This window comes from Spea bombifrons, chromosome 5, assembly GCF_027358695.1.
Source record: "Spea bombifrons isolate aSpeBom1 chromosome 5, aSpeBom1.2.pri, whole genome shotgun sequence".
Classification (NCBI taxonomy): Eukaryota; Metazoa; Chordata; class Amphibia; order Anura; family Pelobatidae; genus Spea; species Spea bombifrons.
The window spans coordinates 21,542,210-21,565,957 of record NC_071091.1 but is presented as its reverse complement, the minus strand read 5'-3'; the positions used below and the strand labels follow the sequence as shown (position 1 = coordinate 21,565,957).

The 23,748-nt window shown below is 39.1% G+C and overlaps 1 protein-coding gene across 1 annotated transcript in view; it reads left to right on the top strand.

Moving 5' to 3' along the window:
• The window catches only part of RAPGEF5 (Rap guanine nucleotide exchange factor 5), a 101,047-nt gene that overhangs the window by 31,846 nt on the left and 45,453 nt on the right, over positions 1-23,748 (top strand). Inside the window, exons 6-8 of the mRNA XM_053466112.1 lie at positions 2,857-2,938; positions 7,403-7,451; positions 19,817-19,893. Coding sequence (XP_053322087.1) covers positions 2,857-2,938; positions 7,403-7,451; positions 19,817-19,893 — 208 coding nt within the window. The remainder of the gene's footprint in view (positions 1-2,856; positions 2,939-7,402; positions 7,452-19,816; positions 19,894-23,748) is intronic.

Genomic DNA, 23,748 nt, shown 5'->3' with positions numbered 1-23,748 from the left:
CAGTTTATTCACAAAGTCAGAAGTGGCAGGTGTGTTAACTATGCATTATGAAGGGCCTACACGGTGGCATGTGTCATACGTCATGCATGACCATGTCAGGGGGTGAAAGGCTCCAGCTCACGCTATATGAATGAGCCCCATTGGGTAGCGTCAAGCATCTGGAATTGCCACAGAGGGACACCTTTGTTTTAGAGGGCATGCCAATGGGGGCTTGGGGCTCTACCCAGACCTTTTATGTGACTCTCTGACCCGTTAATAGATGTGTAAATAATTGAGTAAGGAATTCCCAAGAAGAAGAAGAATGTACTTTAGTCACGCGATTAAATTGAAAGAAAATTGAACCTAAAGTTTTTTTTTGCTGTTTATGTACAAATTATTATGACCTTTATGGCTGTAGAACAATTTTCCTGATCTCCAAGAAAAAAGAAGCATAATCATAGGAACGAGGAACAGGCAATTAGGGTCCTAAGTGGGGGGTCTGATTATGTAAAGCAATGGTGTGGGGGGGGGCAGAACATTATATTGTAATTAATACAGATTTAATAAAAAAATGGTAGTGGTGCTAAGTAGTTAAAATTAAAATATAAAGACTTAGCGGCTAGTGGACAAAATGGACCCCAAGGTGCGTGGAAGAAGTCGGAAGTGTCCCTTTAAAAAAAGAAGTAGCAATCGCTCGTGATAAAAGACTTTATTCACGTTTACTCATTTGCAGGGCTTTCGTGTGTTTTGGTCATTTTTGTAATACTTGTGCATTGACTAAAAAATTTCATGGAGAAATGGCTGAACAAACTGTGCCATGCATACCTTAACCCCTGATGTGCCGGAGGCGAGAGTGAAAACATGATACAGAGTAACATTGAAAGACATGCCTCGTTCCGTGCTATACCCCACAGCGTGTAATTCTTGTACTTTGCCTTTAAGTAGATGAAGGTTTTGCAGATGTAATTTGCTTTCCTCTTTGTTTATTCAATGCACCTTTTGTTTTAAGCAGAAATCCACAGTGCGGTTGGAAAATAAGTGGGAGTCAGTAAATAAGCATTCAGTTCAGGTTGTAGTTTGGCCGCCATGAATGAGCCGATCAAAATACGTTACAGCAGAGCCTATTAAGTCATTATTGGTTTTTTTTTTGCTAGGTTGCCAGCGAACTACTGACTTTACATTCCCAAGAGTCTGAAGCAGTTACCTTAGAACAGACAGGGTGTGTGTGTGTGTGTGCGCGCGTGCGTGTGCATGCGTGAATGCGTGTGTGTGTGCGTGGGTTAAAGAAAGGCCCCGGGACATTATACTGTGCTGTGGGGGTATGAGTTTCTCACTTTATTGATCAGAGCCACAGGAGTGCGAGCATCAAAATCTGGACACTTGTAACCTCGCATGTCCTTTTCTGCTACAAAGCTGCCTAGATCTTTCTTGAATAAATCTTACGTGTGCAAGCGTTATATAAATAAATGTAATGTTAGATAACGAAGGTATTATTTTATACTGTAGTGCTCGTGTGACCTATGTGTATATATAACATATAGTGTGTGTGTATATATATATATGTGTGTATATATATATACCGTATTTGCTCGATTATAAGACGAGGTTTTTTTCAGAGCAAATGCTCTGAAAAATACCCCTCGTCTTATAATCGGGGTCGTCTTCTAATCAGACCTCAAATAGAGGTCTGATTAGGAGACTAAGATCCAGATCCCCCGCACCGCTGCAGGGGACCTGGATCCTCCTGTCGTAGCCCCCCCCCCCACTTACCGGTGCTTCCGGAGGTGAAGTTGGCAGCGGGGGTTTGTATGCGTCCGTCGCAAATACCTTCCCCGACTGTCAGAGATCAGAGTTCCAGAGTTCCTGATCTCTGACAGCCGGGGAAGGTATTTGCGACGGACGCATACAAACCCCCGCTGCCAACTCCACCTCCTTCCGGCTGCCGCGGAATGAGACGTCAACCCGCTGTAAGTGTCAACCCGCTGTAAGTGTGTGTGTGTGTGTGTGTGTGTGTAGGGCATTTCTGGAATGCCTTACACCCCTATATGCCACTCTGGCACTTAGGGGGTTAAAAGGCATATTATGGGGCAGAGTGGCATATAGGGAGGTATAAGGCATTTCAGGAGGCAGAGTGGCGTTAAGGGGGCATTTAATAGTGCACTCTGCCTCCTGAAATGCCTTATACCTCCCTATATGCCACTCTGCCCCATAATATGCCTTTTAACCCCCTAAATGCCAGAGTGGCATATAGGGGTATAAGGCATTTCTGGAGGCAGAGTGCTCTATATAATGCCTTTTAACTCCCTTAATGCCACTCTGCCTCCTGGAATGCCTTATACCTCCCTATATGCCACTCTGCCCCATAATATGCATTTTAACCCCCTAAATGCCAGAATGGGATATAGGGGTATAAGGCATTTCTGGAGGCAGAGTGGCACATAGGGGGTCAAAAGGCATACCATGGGGCACAGTGGCATATAGAGGGTTAAAAGGCATATCATGGGCCACAGTGCCATATTGGTGTGGCAAGCCTGGGGGCAGATGTGCGTAACTGGGGGACAGGTTGGAAAATACAAGAAATAAAAACAAAAAAAAATATTTTTCTCAATCATAGCTTTTATTAAAAAAAATAGTTTACATGAATTAACATTTACTGGTAAAACTTTTTTCCTTTAGGGTCGTCTTATATTCAGGCTTTTTCTTTTTTTCCTAAGTTAATATTCAGATTTTGGGGGGTCGTCTTATAATCAGGGTCGTCTTATAATCGAGCAAATACGGTATATATATATATATATATATATATATATATATATATAAATATATCTATATATATAATATATAAACAAATCTTTATCCTTTTGTTTTCTCCATTCCCAGGTCTGGTGAGAAACTAGAAAGCACAGCAGACGCAAATAGCAAGATACTACAAATTCAGGCTCTCGCCCGGCTTACATCTGCGGTACGTTCGTTGCTCTATTTATTAAGATACAATGTAGCAGTCCGGGTTAAATGCTTTGGGTAATATAGCTGTATGTGTGGTGTTTCTGAGCTTTAGGGATTAATTAGTGATAACTGGCAGATGGAGTTAGGCCGTCTCTTGTATCAGTATTATATAACGTGTCCCTCTCTTGCATCTTCATGTGGAGCTTCAGCCACAGGTTGTTGACCATTTTGTAAACAATGTGGAGGGGTATAAATAAGATGCTATTTAAAAAAAATGTATTACCCGTTCCTAAATAGTATCATGTGTTTCATGTGTATCACAAGCGCTCCTGAGACAAGGTAAGCTGCCCTTTCTGCAGTTTATTTGGGTGGATTGCTGATCCAATCATGGCTCGGTGCTCAGCTCTGTAGGAGGCTAAGATATCCCAACTATCAGTGATTTAATGTAGTTGTTTTCATCAATTACATTGGCTTCGGTCAGAATGAGGTGGAACATGGGCAGACTAGGTATAACAACCCCATTGGATTCTAAATGGGCCAACAAAGTTACCAGCTGCTTCTTGTTCACTTACCAAGTTAGTGGCTCTCCATCCATTCAGTCAACACAGAACCCTCCTCTACAACTCATAACAACTCTATGGAGCACACGGAGGGCTTTATTATTATTATTTAACTAAAATAAATGTAAAATGGGGATTACTGTTCCTTCTAATAATCACTTCCTCAAGGTACAGGCTTTGGAAAGGGTGACTTCAGGTTTCACGTTGTATGCAAAGTTTGCGAAAGCTTTCTGTGCAAATACTGTATAACTTTACCCAAACTACACGTGGGGCTCTTTATGTAGCACACGCACACACATGAAATCTAGTAAGAGCGGCGTTTTGAAAGAGTTATATTACAAAGAGGAAGAGAAACACAGCGGTGGCAGAAGTGTAAAGTCCACAGGGTTCTTTCTTCCTATATGTTTGCTATACAGCTTGGTTCCCATCCGCTTTTGGCACAGTCGGGTGGACACACCTATAGTTGTTTGCAGACGTTCAGATTTTACTACCCGGCACTTCCGTTATTATCGCCCCTGTCAGAAAATCATTTGCCAGTAAAATGAGCAAACACATCTTATTATGGAAAGTACTTCTTTAAACAACTAGAACGCCACTAAGTGATCTTTAGAACCCAGTAGTATTTAGTGCATTAGAGAACTCATCTACCACTATCAATAAAATGATTTTTTATTGTGGGAGAGTTAAATGATACCTTTTTGTTCTTTGATCTATGATAGGTTAAAGGCAGCTGTCAAAACAAATCCTTGCTAACGTAGAAATCAGCACCTCGGTCACAAAGCAATGCATAACTGACAGCATTCATCATATTAATCCATCCAAACAAGCCTGTCATGGGCAAACGGGATGTGCTTCAACACATACGTGTGCTACTCCATGCAGAAACCTCTGATACACTGAATAAGCAAAGCGTGAAGACGTTGGATGGTTTTTCGACTGTGAATATCACCTGCCTTGTTTTAACATCTTCATGTATGGGCTGATAATTTCTTAGAAAAAAAAAAGCCTACATTTCCATAAAAGATATTTTCCCAATCCCTTTTTTGGTAGGCTAAAGGCATGTGTATAGAAGCTTGATTTTCAACCCAAAAGCATCTGTCTGGCTTTGGTGTGCGTTGAGCTTCTACAAGAACCGCCGAGCTGGCTGTGTACAATAACATAGTTCTAAGAGTCAGATGACTTTCAACAAGTCTCCCCACATTGACTATACATTATTAGGGTCTATTCACTAAAGTGGGAGTCTGCAGGGGAGTTGAACATTTGACACCCCTTCTGCACCTTTCCTGTACGAAGGTCTGTGCTGGTATCTTACATGTTTAATGTGGAGTGATATTTCAAACGTCATCTCACATATATTATACCGGGTTGGCTCTTCATAATCCACAGTGAATTTAAATAGTTGAAGCTGCAACTGTCTGCAAGCTCTTTCTTTAGTGAATAAGCCTTTATTAAGTAATGAATCCATATTTGATCAGTCTCACTCCCTACACATCCACCATATTAGAAGAAACTGAAAAAAATATTAATAAATATTAAATATATTAATATGAAAATATAAATATTCATAAAGGTTTTTTTGCTGTTTGGCATTTTCCTTAAAACAAATATGAATTCATAAATATTTTTGCTTTGGCCCCTAACATTCTAGAGCTGCACCTGATAACATATTTCTTAAGAAGAAATTCTGGGATTTGTTAGGTCCTTGGCAGCCGTCAATGCTAGAATCCAGAGATTATTTAAGAATGTTTTGGTAGTTTTACTACCGTCTGTAGAGCATGTGAAATGCACCATGTATATACTGTATGTATGCGTACAATATATGTATAAATATACTATATATATATATTTATTACACCAACTAGGTTTTTTAGGAGATGGGACCAGCTTACGTAGGACATGTTAGTCTAGTGTTTGGTGTGTGAAAAAATTGGAGATTTAATTATCATTAAGGGTTTCAAAGTTAAGCTAATTGTTTCTCAGATAAATGGTGCGTTTACTAAATAAGTCTTCTAATAGCAGTTTTAGAGTTAAATTCCCATTACTTTCTCTGATCTTATTAGACCTTCAAATAGAAAATCACAAAATGTAGATGCAATTAGATTAGCGTACAATGACTCTGCTTTATATAGGATACAATAGTTACGATTCAACAGTATACCAACATAGAAAAGACCAGAAATGTAAGGAAGTTGGTTTGACCTTACTCATCCCAATGACCTTGAAAACATACTGCAGGGGTATATTTATGGGGGTCACTGCCTTAGGCCTGATCCAGCTAGGCGCAGGCTTCTGTAGTGTAAACGGGGCTCGTTAAATAGCCAACTGCCCTGTAAGCAGCATGACATCTTTCATTCGATCCTAATAAATGTGTAGTATGTTACACGTGTGAAGTTGTGTGTTTCTTTTGTCGTTCTTGTTCTGTTGGATCACACTCTGCACACAAATCATACAACCTCGAGCATGTTCCTTTTATGCAGCCATTCTCTATGTAGTGCTGCCACCTAGTGTTTGTCAGGGGAAAAGATTTGTTTACATTTTTCACTCATTTTCCAAATAATTGAGATTTCACAACATGTAAATGTACATATATACTAAAATTGTAAATAACATGTTTATAAATCTGAAGGATAATATTTGAAATTTAAGAAGAAAATGATGCTCTAGATATAAGATATATTTTAAAACTACAAGAAGGAAACTGCAAGTATATTTATTATGTAGGTCATAATTATGTTAAATTTGGCTGTAGAGCACCAGCTTTAGGTTATTTTATAAATATATTTATAGAGTGCCGTTAGGCTCCACGGCTTTGTATCCATATTAGCCTAGGAGAAGACTGAGTCTAAACTTTACCCTATGCGACTATCATAAAAGAGGAACTAAAGTCACATAAAGCTTTCTAGGGCTCAAAGGTGTCTTTTTATTGCGATGTAAATAGCATTTATATAAAGTGACTGTATATATATATATAAGACATACCTTATATATGTGAGGTAGAAAATGCATGTGTAAGTGCCATACCACAAAGCAAAGTGCAGGCATTGGGGCTCCAATCTGTATGGATAATAACCTTATGCCGTCACTCTGATTCACCAAATTTGCATGTATACATAACGACCCCCTTGGTACCCTGCCCCCCACCAGACTCTCTGTAAGGTACCCTATAGACCTCCGTAGAGCAGTGTTTGTTAACGAGTGCTATCCGTTATCTCTATGGGTACTCCTTTGGTCAAGGAGGTGCTTCAAGACTAACTTAATTGCGAAAGTTAATGGCATTTGAGTGTAAATAGTTAATGAGATGGTGCAGATAACGGTGGGGAAACACTGCCTTTGAGTGCCATTTTCAGGAGCCCCAAGCATAACTTATTTCTGTAATAAACCTGAGCCTTGAAACCCAAATGGGCAGATATTTAATTGGAAATATTGGCTATATATTAGACCACTTATCCTGAAACATGAATTTGGATTTCCAGAAACTAAAATGATCTCCCAATCCCAAAGGGGTCTGACATGCCCCATCACCCCGGATCAGGGCATCTGACAGCCAAAGAATTTGTTGTGTTTGAAGCCACTCTCTTCTTGCAGCGACGTATACTTACTTTTCTGTTATGATTAAATCAATTAAAATTAATGGAATTTACTTTTGGTCTTGTTTGATGTTAGGATGGACCGTGTCATTCTTTATTTCCATTTTCCATTCCAATTTTAATAAGAAGCCATCTTCAGTTTTCATCTGCATTTCTCTGATGGCTGGAATGGATACGTATGCCAACACTGATTTATCATCTCGGTCTGAATAGTTGCCAAACAAAGCAGAACTTCTACAGGAATTAGTTTTACTTGACTAAGAACTGTTTTTCCGCATTAATGCCTTTTTGAAATGGACATGTGCTTTTTTCCCCTTCTCTCTGGCTTTATAGGTGCAACGTGAGCTGGCTGCTGTTATTGCTTTGAAGGCAAGAAAATCTGGTGAGTATTAATTAGCTTCAAGCCGCGCAAGCTTAGCCTTCTGAAATGAAAGCCTTCGTATAAAATGTTAGCTGGCGCTGTTAGTAAGATCCAAAGGCTATTTCCAAAGTTGGTATCGCGCAGCAGAAAATAAGCCTCCTGTATGGTAAAAGGGTGTTGGGCCAGAATACCAAAAATAAGTAAAAGGAAATAATATGCCTAATATATAAATGGTTAATGAAGAATGTTTCCATGGGTGTTTCTAGCTCCTTATATCGAAGAGGTGGGAAACAACCATTTGCTAGAGGTTCAGAGAAAAATGCAATGGATGGGTTACTGTCTCCAAATTTGGTGAAAAACATTGTCATAGCCTTCCTTTCATTTCTCAGTAACCCATATTTCACTCCAATGCAACTTATTGCCTCCATTACTTCCCTGTATGTATCGGTGCAAATAAGATTGATGCACTTTTGTTCTACTCTGCCATTCACTAGGTTCACTATCATTCACCAAAACTCTGCAACACAATAAGTACTAATATATACGGTAATAACTTATAATAATAATATAATGGAATATGCCTCATTGCTTATCATCAAGGCTATAGATGTATAGCAGGTGGTTAGAGTCCTCCCTGTCATTAAACACAATAACTGGGTACGTTGCAATGTATAAACCATTGACCTTCTTTGGCACATAGATGGTTAAACATTAAGTAAGAAAAATAAATCATCATTTAATTTGCTCTCCGCAGTTTTATTTCTAGACTATTATTATTATTACTGTGGATGCTGATAAAGCCCCGCTCCCCCATTTTTACTACTGTACAAAATACTTTTTTACCTTTTAGGATTCAAAAGAAACCTTCTCTTTAAACAATATTTTATACTTGGTACTTGCATGTCTAAGTGTGTGATAACGTTTGTTTTTCACAAGACATTTTCAACATTTTAAAACAATTTTCCATGAGCCTTGTGTTTGCTATACTCAGGATTGTACATGTCTGTAACGGAATAATTTCATTTTCACCTTCTTCATGGGGGATTCATTTCTTTGGCAAAATCATAGCCACTTATAAGTTCTCTTGGTCTGACGTTGAACTCTGCAGGGTCTGTGCTTCTGGGAATGGAGTTCAGGATTTTGTAGCCTTTTGTGAGTGAACATGGGTCAATTTTGTTATTATAAGAATTAATCCTGTGGTTTTGTATTTTTGATTCAGGATGTCAGTCAGTGACAACCTATGCCCAGGTAGGTCACCCACTTGGGTGGTCAGCCCCTGGTGTGCGGCTCCTCAATGGGCGCATGATGTCATATCTAAAAACCCTGTAGTGAACATGGCTGTGGAGTGAGCAGCTGGGGGCGCTGCCCGGGGGAAATACACAACTGATATCAGTTATATATGAGTTGTATATGAGTTTTAGTTAACATCGTGCTATGGTCCTATATAACGCAATATTGTTTAAGCACATAGTATCAGATGTTATCATTTAATACCTTAAATATTGATATCAGTCTAATACAGCATCTGATATTGTCCTCACTTAGAGCTGTTGGAATTTTAAAGCAAAGGTTTCCAGTCACAATCCGTTAAAATTTGTGGTTCTTTTTTTTCATTTGGTGACAAATAATAAATCCTAATCCGTGACTCTTTACGGTTTAAAAACAATGGCTGTGTTTTCAGAATTCTTGCTTCAACACTGCCATCTACAGGATATCCTAGGTAGCTACATTTGCCTTTTCCATCTATTTTTTTCACTTTAAACTTTAAAGAGAATGCTTAAATATTCTCTATATCAATATTTTAAACGGTCATCGTATTCCAACACACTGTACTGTTCTATGGCTACATGGATGCTGTGTGAGTTATAATATTTTCTAGCAAATTCCATCAGCTGTGGTATAATATTATGCTACAATTGTAAATATGTAGATTTTCTTTAGTACTTTAGTGCGTCTGGCTTACTATAGGCTTAGTAGTATTATGTGCAATGTAGTGCGTGCTCCCCTGACACTCAATGGGTTAAGTGGTATATTTAACAGTTTGCATCCCTCTGTAGAATCAAAGTGATGTGTGCAAAGCATTTCATGTCTCTAGCAATTGAAGAGTCATTCAAAATGTTTGAGCGTGGTTTACTTTTTAAAACAAGTCTGCCCACATTCACGATTTAATTTTTATTGCAAATAAACAATCTATTTTTTACAAGCCCCCCCCTTAAGTGTATGCCACTGTTATTCCTCCCCATAAAGCTATCGCTCCCTGCTGTTAAGTTGCTGACTGTGATTCGTTTGTTCAGGCAGCCTTACTATGATAAATATGATAATATCGGGATAATAGTTTTACATCATCACAGAAGAAAAGACAGTTGTGCTCTTTTGTCTCCCTTTGTTATTGAAAAGGGAGTAGAATTGAAAGGGAAGCCGTGTACTTCTTTGGCTTCATTTATATTCATCCCAGTGACACAATATGAGGAACATCTTAGAACAACACCGAAAGAATGGAACTTTTATGGAGCACACTGGCGTATTATTAGAGTGAATGGATTTGTCTGTGAACATTATTCTGCGGAATTGGTCCTTGTGGAAATACACCATTGTGGCTTCTGCTTTGTCAGAAATGTAATGAAGATAATAACTCTTATATAACACAGACAAGTCCGCCACCTTTAATTATTTAAGTGGAAGCTGTTCCCATTTGCTGAACAATAATCTGGTTTAAAATGTAACACATATTTTACATATTATATATATATATTAGAGCTGAAACAACGAATCGATAAAATCGATAATAATCGATAACGGAAATCGTTGTCGACGATTTCCGTTATCGATTAATCGAGTGATCGATTCGTCGTTGGAGCACTAGGCTCCTTTTACTTACCTCCGCCTGCGTTCCCCGGTTCTGCTCCACGCTCTGCAGTCTCCGCCTTCTTCATGCTACGTGACGACGGAGGTGACGCGCGTCTACTATCAAGTTTGAAGTGGAACAAGTTCGTAGCGGAGGTAAGTACTCTTTATGTCTATTGTCTGTGCGAATGTTTATGTGCGAGACTGGGGGGGGAGAGAGAGAGAGAGAGAGAGAGAGAGAGAGAGAGAGAGAGAGAGAGAGAGAGAGAGAGAGAGAGAGAGAGAGAGAGAGAGAGAGAGAGAGAGAGAGAGAGAGAGAGAGAGAGAGAGAGAGAGAGAGAGAGAGAGGGGTGGGGGGCATTGCAGGGTGTGAGACTGGGTGCAGAGCAGAGTGGGGGTGGGGGGGCAGGGCAGGGTGTGAGACTGGGTGCAGGGCAGAGTGGGGGTGGGGATGCAGGGCAGAGTGGGGGTGGGGGCACAGTGCAAAGGGGTGGGGGCACAATGCAAGTTGTTTTTAACATCTAGTTCTTAAAATTATTTTAAATAAACGAAAAATTTGCATATTGTTTTTTTTTATCCGATTAATCGATTAATCGAAAAAATAATCGGCCAACTAATCGATTATTAAAATAATCGTTAGTTGCAGCCCTAATATATATATATATATATATATATTAGTGTAGGTTTCTGTAAAAGCTGCATTAAGTCAGTAATCCCGACTATGCAACTAAATGTAAATGGCTAAACACTTAAAAAGCAGTTAATGCATATAAAATGCTATTGTTCTAGCTGCTGTATTATTATTAGATACTTTTTTTGTGCTTCTGTTTCCTGTATCATGGAGATCTTTCTTCATTAAACTCAATTTCTTTATTACGGAAGTACCTTGACTCACATCTTGATGACTTGAGACAAGGAGCTTTTTACACAAATAATCATCAGTAACCAAGAATATTTTATGAAACAAATTATCAAACAGAAAAAAAACAACAAAAGGGAAAATGTTTTCACCTGTGGGAAACACCAGGATATGAATATTATAGCACAGTTGAGATATGGGGTAGAGCTAGCAGGCACAACAATGGGCAAAAGGGGTGGTTGTCCCCAGGTGTCCCCACTTGCTGCTTTCTTGACGCAGTTCAGGAATAGTTGTGCTGGGTGGTGTGTGAGCCCGGTTCAGTGTCCACTACGTGCACCCAGCCCCTTTCTTGTAGCAGAGGTCAGATATTCCACGGTCAACTGTGGTAATTTTGGAAAGTGTCTTTGGAACAGCAGCTACTTACCCACGAAGCAGAAGACCACATAAAGTCACAGAACGGTGTGACTGAGTGCTGAGGTGTACTGCTGATTCCATTGCTGAAGAGTTCCAAGCTTCAATTGGCATTAATATCAGTACAAAAATTGCGCGACGGGAGCTTCATGGAATGGGTGTCCATGGCCAAGCAGCTGCATGCAAGCCTCACATCACCAAGTACAATGCCAAGCGTAGGATCGAGTGGTAGAAAGCACTCCGCCACTGGACTCTGGAGCAGGGAAAACATGTTCTGTGGAGTGACAAATCTTCTCTGTTTGGCAGTCTGATGGGTCTGGGTTTGGTGGATGCCAGGAGGACATTGCCTGCCTGACTGTATTGTTCCAACTGTGAAGTTCCAGCGTGACTTTGCCTCAGTTTGCGGTCCATGGTTGATTGGATGGGTTTGGTGTGGACAAACATGACTGGCCCACACGGAGCCCTGACCTCAACCCCATTGTCCAACATCAGTGCCTGGCCTCACAAATGATCTACTGGATGAACAATGTCATCAAAGTCCCTGTAGTAGTATACAGTATGTGTAAAACATACATTTAAAAATCTATTTATAGTGTGCTAATTATCTGTGCACACCATTTAACTGAACAGTAAAAGATTTGTGTTTATTTCATTGTGTATTTTTTTTTTAAATATGTTGCAGTCTGGAAACTATAGATGCTATTTGGGGATTAGGATGCTGAGTCGCATTTTCAACCACCGCTAAGTGTTCAAAATGTAACAATATGTGAGGTGTCCAGTTAATCTTTCAGTTTACATTACTTATTAAGTATCAATGGCGGCTATGCATATATATATATATATATATATAACTGTTAATTTTAGGCAAGCAATTAAGTTAGTTTTTGACAATGCTCATTTCAATACACCTTATTTGGGCTTTTTTGTGGAAATTTGGCTCACGTGCACACAGACATTGTAGACCATTGTCTCTTCTGTAGTCACAGCATTGCGGGAAGGAAACATTAGTCACTGCTGAAAAATTGTTTCGCAGCGGAGTGCTGCACAAGATGGCAAAATCAATGTCACTTTACACAGCATGCGTCTTGCTTTTACCTGTCATCTGCATTCTGTCTGTATTGGAAACAACGGGACAGTATTATAAATTATTTGAACCCTTTTGGCACCCATGTAAATGTAGAATGACTTCAGGACGAATTACCTCCCCCGGCACGTCTGAAATCCGGTGACATGATCTATCATTGTCATTATATCATACAATAACAGTGTCGATATGGGAAAATTGCGTGTAGATTTCCCCACCGTAACCATTCTTCAAGTCTTTATGTTCTCTCCTTATCTACACGTTCTCTCAAATCCTTTCTGAATGAAAGGAAGTGTTTCTGTGTATCTTTCTTGGGTCCTGCTTCCTTTTTTCACGATATCTTTGGTCCAACAAGCTAAATTAACCGTCAGGATTGTGGTTATGTTTTAGTTGTGTTGGTAAGCGCTGCTAATTCCGTTTGATGAAATTGCTCTGTGCGTATTGATTATTATTGGTACATGTAAGGTCAAAGTAAAGTTAGTGGTATTAATGGAGTGGAGATATGGTAAAAATATCATCTTCAGCTAAATGTTAATGTATGCATGTGCATGCCTTCTCTTTCTACGCATTATGACCGAAATATGCGGACACCAGACCATCATAGCTTTATAAGCATGTTGGACATCCCATTCCAAAACCATGAGCATTAACCATGTCTTTGCGGACCTTGCTTTATGAACAGGGGCATAGTCATGCTGGAACAGGAAAGGGCTTTCCCCAAAGTTGGAAGCATATAATTATCTAAAATGTAAAATTATCTTAATGTCTTTGTGTTCTGTAGCATTAATATTACCCTTCATTAGAACGAAAGGGCCCCAACCCTGAAAAACAGCTCCAGACAATTATACCTCCTCCAACAAACGTTTTTCTCTTTTTTTCTCTTGGCATCCGCCAAACCCAGATTGGTTTGTCAGACTTCTCTTTACTAAAATGTGATTCATAACTCCAGAGAAGACGTGGTGATGAGCTTTACACCACTCCAGCAGACACTTGGCATTGTGCATAGTGACCTTCAGCTGGTGTGCAGCTCCTTCACCATAGAAATCCGTTCCGTAAAGCACCTGACAGACAGAGCTTGTGCTGATGTTGCTCCCAGGGGCAGTTTGGAACTCTGGAGCAAGTGATATAGATTACTAGAAATGACAGCCGGGGTTTACACGCTACGCACTTCAGCATTCTGCGGCTTCGCTCTGTGACTGTGAGCTACCTCTTCGTGGCTGAGCTGTTGTTACTCCTAGATTCTTCCACTTACAGCGCTTACAGAGTACCGGGGAGGATCTAGCAGGACAGACATTTCTCAAAATGACTTGTGGCAATGGTGGCATCCTATGACAGTGCCATGTCTAAAGTCATCGAGCTCTTCAGTGCGACCCGTTCTACTGTGTTTGTCTATGTAGATTTTTTTACACCTGTTATCAGTGGATGTGGCTGAAACACCTGAATTCAATAATTAGGAGGGATGTCCACATACTTTTGGTCATATAGCGTGAATGTGTGTGTATATACAAAATGAACAAAAAAGTGATTATTTTGACAAAATCAGGACTTTTTTTAAAGATAATGCATATATGTAAAAACCGTGTCTATATAGATAAAATATCAGACACGTGTGTGTGCAGTATAATGCTACGTAGCGACACTCAATTTTGCATTTCTGCAACATTGCATTTCTTTGGTGTTCATGTGTAATTGTTCTTAACCTCTCACAGAGCTGAATATTTATAGAAACCATTAGTCTCCCTTTTGTCACTTAAGTGATTTATTTAGCAAACTATGCCTATGAGCTGCCACTGAGGGAAGCTTTTCCCATGGGCTACAAGACCACTGCAGAATTAATGAGAAAAGGCTGAGCTTACATTGGGATGAGAATTAAGCCCAGTAGGTGCATAATAATAAGGGCTGCGTTAGAATGATTGATAGGCTTTACTTATTACATATTGTACGATCTCTACTGAGCTATCAGTTAATTTATGTAATCACCGCCAAACTGTACAGAGGGCATTACAGTGCATTAAACCCTTCAACACGACAATGTATTACGGACATTGTTATTTAACAAACCCCATTTATCGCTAAGCTACAAAACAGAGAAGCAGGTTTTGGAGCAAGAATGCCCGGTTGTGTCTTGTGTCTATGAGAAATGCTGCTCATTTACTTACATGGGGTCTGGGTCAATTATTCCTACTCTAATAATGCATTCGCTCCTTGTGACTACTTTAGGAATTGAAACCATGAACCATCCATGCAGTTGGCACACTAAAATTAAGTGGGTCTTTGGTATCATGAAAAGGGTCCTCAGAATGAGAATAGTCGTTCTTCCTTGTAGAAATCAGGATGTAAAGATGGTTTTTATTGGGAAGGAGCCATATCTATCATGAGACATCTGGCAAGCAACTTGTTCTTTCGTAAAGGAACCTGATGTGTATAAAAGGAAAAGATGTATTAAACTAATTATAGTAAGGTTTTGGGAGGCACATATGTCTGAAGTGTCCCTGTGGACCAGAAAGGAAGAGATGCTAGTCTAGAAATCACAGAGCATTTACAGAATCAGCTACTTTTATCACAAATTTACGTGGCCATGAAATGTGAATTTCCCTCTTTATTCGCACATAATATCCTGTGTGTCATACTGAAGTAAGACGTCAACTCTGTGTTGTCTCCAAGTACCCTGCCTAGGTGTCTTTTGAACCGGATATATTTCAACATCAAAATGCTGCTCCTAATACCCTTTGCGTAAAACACAGATGCGATATCACATTTGGAAATGTTCTATATTTCACCGATAAACATGCCATCACGTTTTCACAATGATAGCCAATCTTTCGGATTCAGCCTTAGTTTAGTATGGTTCCCAATATACATTGTCTACAGTCCTGTACAGCAGCTTGTGTGTCACAAGGTAGTCATGATCTCCTAGGCCAGCCCTAGTCTCTGGTGACACCTCCATCAGGCACTTTCTTACATAGGTGAGACAAACTATTCACCCAAGGAAGAGTTGCCAAACAGTTTGCATAAGACTTGTGTTTTCCATTCCTTGCCTTCACTATATATTATGAAAGGTCAATAAGCTTCTTGGCTGGCCCTGTATAATACGTAGCTAAATCAGTAAGATTCCTCCTAAGTTTCCTTAGTTAAGTGAGGGAGTTTAAATCCCAATTCTCCTTACATCTCAGCCTTTAGTGAATAGACCACTATGTCTTCAGACCAGCTCAGCATGCTAGGCAGTCGCCTATATGGTAGGGCTACCCGCGATGGTCAAGACAAGAGTTAGGTGTGTGCAAAGTCACTGTGGTTTTTGATGTGCTTTCTTTTTTATATGCTTTGCTCAGATAGATTACACAATGACTTGATCTTTTCTGTGCTCCTTTCATTGGAGTTCTGTGCATTATTTGGTGAATGTGTACTTGATACGACTAAAACATATTCTCTGCCAAGTGTCTTTGGCTTGCCCACAGGCTTATAGTTTTGTGCCTCCTCTGCTTATTAATTATATTGAGTCTTATGTACCATTCAGCAATGTATTTTGGCCTAGGCCGACTAGACCTGGTCTAGAGCGGCAGATCATCCTCTTGGGTCATTGGGCCCCCTGGTGTTCTGCTGCTCAATGGGTTGTAACAAGAAGATCTCGGATCTCCCCAACTGGCTCATTTGCACTAGGGAGGACTGCGGCATTGTCCTCAATAGACTCCGTTCAAAGGGGCTGTGTGCCTTTAAGACACAGTGTCCGGATAGAGGACGGCGAATATAGAGTGGACGGGTGAGGGTGCTGTCTTGGGTCTGGCCTAGGTAAAAAACATCTCTGATACTACTTTGTGGTATTGGCTAATTATATCATTCTGCTGCTTGCTGGTGATATTATATTAACTTTATCAAGACACACAATTAACTTGTTATTTTGGGAAGATCACGTATCACAGTATTGCTTTAGCTATTAGCCTTACACAAGAGTGAACTACACATTTGAATACGTGTAACATAGATGAAACCCAGTTAGAGTTGGATCCAATTACCTGAGATATAACTGGATTTCATCTCAAAAAATCCTAATGGTTTTTTGGAGGAGAACCTGGATTCAATTACGAGGGATCCATTTGTCTCTGGTAATTGACTCCGGCTGGAGTTGGAGGAATTAATCTAGATGCCTGCAGGTGACATGCCAGAAGGAGTACTCCGTAAGTGCTCCTGACTTGGTCATCTATGTGATTGTTATAATGGACACAGCTTGCCTGCCTCTTTTATTTCCACTCGCTCTACTTGAATTATTTACTTAGTGGTGAGAAAAAAACATATAAATCCTTTCTCATCCTTTCTGGACACAAGATAGCACATAATGACAAAAAAGCAAAATCTATATCTCAATCTGCGTTTGGTGTTAAATTATATTTGACACACACCTAAAACACGCCACAACATACCGTGTTGGTTTATTATGCGCATAATCACGGCTGTTGTATCACATATTTGCTCCTTGGGGATTAAGTGCTCTGGCCCCTGCATCAGCCGCTATAAAAGGTTCAAGGTATTTTTGGAACCAACGCTTACTTGTTACCCAGTAGCTTCCTTGCGATTTGAGTGGTATAGTATTAATCTGTAAACTGCTAATGATACAGATTCTGGATGGTTAATTCTTCTGTCTTGTAGCTATTGTTAGCGGATCAGTGGAATTGTTTATGTATCGTAGTGACAATCTGTTCTTTTTTACATGTCCTTTGATTTTTACTTTGTCTGAGAGAGCAGTGCTTGGTTTCTATTCGGGTTTATACAAGTGTCTCCATTATCCCAGCAAATCTGTTGCAGGATTTCATATCAATATTATGCATACGCTGTGATAGCCCTGCTATTGAAAATTTAGGGGGCGCTCGCCAAAAAGCATGGGTGCTGTTGGCCTCTGGGTGGCCCTCATTTGAACATTGAAGACCACAAGTGTCTTTTACTTTTAATTCAACACAAAGTTTAGGTTGCATCTACGCCATCTCTATATCATGTTCCTGCTATGGGACCCCTATTTAATGCAGCCCCTTTTTGATGATGTATTGTATCTCAAGCATGTTCTGGTCGTCTGTGTTAATGGACCACCTGGCTGCGTTTCCCCCTCATCCGGGTGCTGCCAGCCCTCCCTTGTTGGTGCCTGAAGGATGCAGAGAGGAGGTGAAGTTTTTGCTACTTTTGCTGAGCGGAATTAACATCCATGGGGTGCTGGGCAAGGTGCCAGTTTGAGGCCCCATTCCTAGAAACTTCATTCCTGCGACACAAGATCCCAGCTTCAAGTTTCTGCTCCCAGGCTGGGCTGAAGTCTGTCGGGGCAAGGGGATGAGTTCCTCACCCACACATAACCTGTCTGAGTGATCCGGCTGGTGCCATTACACATAGTGGTGCCAACTTTCCAGTCAACATTAAAAAATAAATAAAATGAACAAATGTTTTGGAAGAAGTTGGAATTTCGGTGCTGGATCTGTAAAAGAAATGGGAACGTTCAAGTATATTTCCAAAAAGGGTCGAACCGATGAAAGCAATTTAATTTTATTTGCCATTTTTCCAATCTCACATTTTTTTTAACATTTAATTCCTGGAAGAAGTTCCCAATGTAATTGTTCCTCGTTCAGTTCTTATTTATTAAGCACGCACCGTCCCGCTGACACATTTCCCTGCAGCAGCATTGTTTCTGTGGCCAAATATTTAGAGGGCACACAAATGTTCCTTTTCTGCACATGAAGAATTGAGATGACCTTGCTATGTTCTTTGCAGGTTGGATCTTCTGTATCTGAATCCTACATATCGGGGATGCTTAGCATTTCCACAGCAGCGTGGTTTCAATACACTTATGTGTTAACTGCCATTCTAGCATTGTATAAAGTATGATTAAGTAAATTTCTTTTTCCTACGTAAATGTCCTCTATACATTTTTCTTTATAGTTATTTCTTGTCATAGCCTTGTCTTTAATGGGTAAGAAAAAACATGTATATACGTAAACGTGTAACGCATCATTTATATCTTTCTCCCCTTGCGTATATTGTATACATCATGAGAAACCCACTGTGGCTAAAGTAAGATAGATGTAGAGTTGTTTTCTCCCAAGCTTGGGATATGATAAAACACTAGCACACAGTTTATGTTGGCAGCTTTCATTTGGCTTCTCTCCAAAGGCTACGGTCTTACGTCTATGTTGTGTTACAGGGAGGCTTCCCAGAACACTGGATTACTGAATATTCTTGTATCTGAACTTTTTGCTCCTTACTTTTTTCCTTGAACTCTACTTTTGAGACTTTGGCTTTTAAATAATAATTTCCCAAGCTAGGTTCTCCTATGGGGGAGATGCGAGATGTCAGGGCTATCCCCAGACAGTCTTATTTTGGTGGGTATTACGCAGGGAGTGAGAATGGTGGTCAAATGTCCATCTTCTACCCAAAGAAAATGACTCTAATATTCAATATAGTCTAATCCTTCTAGATTGTAAACTCAGAGCAGGGCCCGTCTTTCCTTTTTCTAAGCCCAAATTGTTATGTTATGCACTACTTTTTATGTCCTGTTTACTAATTGTACGACCCACATAACATAATGGGGCTATATAAATCAATCATCAATAATAATAATAATAAAAATAATAATAATTCCATAATGAGATACACTGTCTTGTGGCAGCACACAATGGCCGGTGGCCCTATGTGTAAAACAGGGCTTTAGAACCTAGATAGTTCCAGTAATAAATCCCGAATTATAACATTGGGAATTTTTCAACTATTGTCTCCTTTGATTTGCTGTAGGCTGAGTTGGAGGAAAACACTTTTCTATCTGCTGTATGAACATGGAATTAACTCTCAGCCATTCATATTCTATGCTGTCTTTTAAGGCTCTGTCTAAACCAGCAGTCGTGTACAAATGGCCCATGTAATCATGGAGAAGGAATCAAAAAGTAGCAGACTTTGTTTCTTAGTTTTCATTTCAACATGTCTATAGTGGCATACGTGTGTTTTATTTATGAGATGAGCAGATATAGGCAAGACTATCACTAAATTAAAACAGATATTATGATGGGTTCTTTTTATGTGCTTTGAACAGACATTTCTCATTTTAAAACAATATAGTCATAAAGTGATATTAACAATACCTAACAAATGAAGCAGGTTTGTCTGTTGCTCAAAACATGTTATAATTCCATTTTAATGGGTGACATTTTTTTTTATTTTCAGTTTCAGATGAAGAAGACTTTAACTGCCCCCAGCAGTCAATTCCAGTGAATGCTGAACATTCACCAGTGGAGACAGAGGTAAAAGCACAAATGGTGTCCATCTTCTTATTGTTTATAATGTGCTCAGGAAGTGATATAAAAGGTATATTGTGTGTACTGACTTTCTATATTCTCCAGAAAGGTTTGTACACTTTCAGATGCAGTTTTGTGAAGGTTTGTTGTTTTAGACAGGAGCAGCTTCTATTGGTATTTCTCAAGAACATATGACACACTCACACACTCTTCTACTGTTGGCTCTCCTAACATCATGCCATGCGACCCTGCTGACCATCCACCTCACACAGCAGGCCACCCCAGTGTTATGGGCCATGCTTGACCAACCTGGAAGGACAGTTGCCCTCCAGGCCAGCTCACCCCTGGTCATAACATATTATGCTCTGATATACAATGGGGAAGTTCTAGATAACTGTGACAGACTTTGTCTGTGTATGGGAGGTCCTGAAGACCTTCCCATCTCTTATTAGAGATGAGCAAGCCAACTGTAGCATGAACCATGAAAAACCCTGAGCTGAGCCCAACCCACCAAGAACCAAATGAAGTGGAGGTGTCTTAGCTGACTCACCTATAGCTTTGTTATAGCTTGTGTTCTCCCCCACCTGATAAGCTATGCTGATCCATGTGTTAGTATCAAGCCCCGCTCTACTCTTCTCTTTCTCTATCATTGATGTAACAATATGAGAGGGAGATGTGAGGTCCTCAGTGGGTTTTTGTATAATGTGCTTCTATGCCCCACAGTGGTCTTCCAAGGACAGAGATAAGGAGGTAACAGAATAGGGCATAACCAGGTACCATAGAAAAAACAAGGTTGCTTGTAAAATAGTTTTGTTCTTAGGATCCTCCATGTACTTTTATTGATCCTGGCTGTTTGTGACAGGTGAGAAGAAGAGCAAAAAAGTTACATAATTACCCATGCTGACACTGCTTAAAAACAAAAGTAATTGTCGTAAATGATGCTAAAAACTAGTCAGGTGACATCACCTCTTTAATGACTCACTCACCATGTCATACCGTAGTGAATCACATCCACAACCCAGTTTAATGTTGTTTTAATGCAGGGTGGTAATTGATGGGATATACTTGTAATACTATTTAGAAATCATCCCAGTGCTTTCAGAAGCCCGTGCCTTGCCTCTGTATTTTCCTTGTTGCTTACCTCGTTACTTGTCACTTATTGAGATGATGATTTTTAATAAATACATTTTTTTTCTTGAAAAAAAAAAATCCATATACATAGCCACATGTATGTTAGCACTTTGGTAAGACATTTAACTACTCTTGGAAATTAGTAAATCGACACATGAAAGGTTCTCGTTTTTTAGGCAACAAAATACCTTAAACACAAGCAATGTTACGCACACTAATATGTATGTATATTTTATTTTAAAAATGTACAATAAGTCATTTATTCATATCATATTTATGTTACCTTTGTATTGACCTCTTTGCTCTAATTTGATAAATATGCATATTACCATTATGCGTGTCCGCTAAGGATTCTTGTCAGTGTCTGATTTATTGGTACCGTTGGGTAACTATTGATTGACTGGAAAACACCAGAGAAGACATCCAGTAACAGAAATCGGTGCCTTCTGACTGTAAACACAAATGTAATCACCCCATGCTTATCAAACCTAAAATATAGCAATGACAACCAACTCATAGCCAAGCTCCGATATTGTTCTGAAAAATCCCAGGATGAGTTGTGATTTACACGGAGAAAGCAATGCATGATGGAATATCGTATGGAATATTGTATGGAGTAATATTATGCTAGTGACACATTCATTGCTTTTATTATTATTATTATTATTATTATTATTATTATTATTATTATTATTATGTGTTATATTACAGCACTGTAATCCATTTTCAAGACCGGTCCCTTTCTTCAGAATGTTTAGTACTTTACTATTTGAATATATTATACCTTATACTATATTTCAGCTGGGTGGTTAAGCTGAGGCTGTTCAATTCTAATAGATACACCATACTCCGTGGCAGTTTATAGAAGGTTATAAGTTGACTATAGTAAGTGCTTTCTGTGTATTTGGGGTATTCCAGCTATCAAAAACTGTTGGCATTTTAATAAGCAGACTCCAATCAGAAAAGGCAAACTTACATACAAATGGCCTACCTTACTCAGACCTATTATTATTTATACAGCACCAACAATTTAATAATATACAATTTATAATTCAAACGGTAGGACGAAACTAGAATTGAGGGACTGGGATGAACCGATAGATTAGGGCCCTGCTCAGAAGCTTACAATCCGGAGACCTACAGAAAATATTGATGTTGAACATACAGAAAGTAACTGCTGCTGGGTTGGTGAATATTCATTATTTCATGTTTTTTTAGGCAGTTAATAAATTAATAAACTTATTTTTTCATTTGTACCTAAAGAATGGACCACATGGTGTAATTGATCAATGCACCCATGGCAAGTGTAACTTTCTAGCGTTCTAGAGTACGTTGTTCGTTTCTTTGAGGCAGGGGTTAAAACACAGTTATTGAGTGGGCAAACACTTAAGTTAAAGGTAAATAGTTAAGCTAATGAACATAAAATGATAGACAACCATTTACATGGTAAAGTAGAATACTAACTGTTCTAGGAGAAATCGGAATTCCAATTCCAATTCCAAAACCATTCCCCAATTTTTGTTAACTGCAAATAAAAAATATGAGATGGGTCGCCAGGGAAACGGAAATTAAAATTAAGGGTATTTAAGTATATAACAATGATACATAAAACATTACAGAATACAACTCCAGGCTACAAGCATACAATATTTTATTCATACAAATTATCCTTTAATATTGCTGAATCTGTTAAAAACATTCTTATTGGAATCTTTGTTTTTTTCCTCCATTGCTTTCAGAAATCGCTATAAGCAATTAAAACAGGGAAATCCAACATATTTATTATATAGAGCACGACCTCTACATTTATAAATGGGAAGTGGTAAACAGTTATGTTCGTATTAAATTTTTTTTTGTTCCTGTCCTTTAGCCTACTCTATGATGTCATTGAGGGTAAAATGTTTCCCACCATACATTGTTTGTCTAAACAGCCCTTTCCTGGTTGGGATTGCTTCCTTTTTTTTGTACGTAGACAGCATATCCTGCTCAATTTCACAGCATTTTTTAAATTTATTTTGGCGCTATGTTTGTTTTAACAAATTTTACAGTTACCTAAAGATGTTTTAAGATTCATAAATATTCAGCTTTGTTAAATTAAATTACCTTTCAAGTACTTTATTATGCGTTTACCAAAATTAAACAAGATAATACACACAACTTACCTTTAGGAGAAGCTTCAGCTGCAGAGCTGCAGCACAATCCATCCTCTGTGGTCCAGTCCTTCAGCCACTAATACAGTAATTTTATCACAAGGCAGAAGATGTGATTGAGTGAACGCATCTCCTGCACGGAAAATAACTGGGGGCCAAATGCATATGGGGGGATTTTGCAGAATCCCTCCATGTATTTCTAAGAGGGGACGCCATGAACATTTAAAGGGACCACTCGGCTATGACATGCATTAAAGTGTATATGATGGCTGGAGTGTCCCTTTAAGGTTTGATCGGTAGAGTGAAACGGTTAATATCTATATATTTACAATACTGTAGTCCTAGATTTTAACCCAAAAGGGGGACAAGGAAAAAAAATGGATATAAAACTAAAATTTTAATAGATCTAAGTTAAAAATGGGGTATGCTGTCTGTAGAAAACAAATGCAAAGGCAGAGAGGCGGTGATATGGGAAATAAATACATTGATAACAAACAAGCCTTCTGTATACAAAACACCATTTATGATATTTTTCTTTGCGATGGTAAGAAATCTGATCTCTGTTTCTTTTCCCTTATAT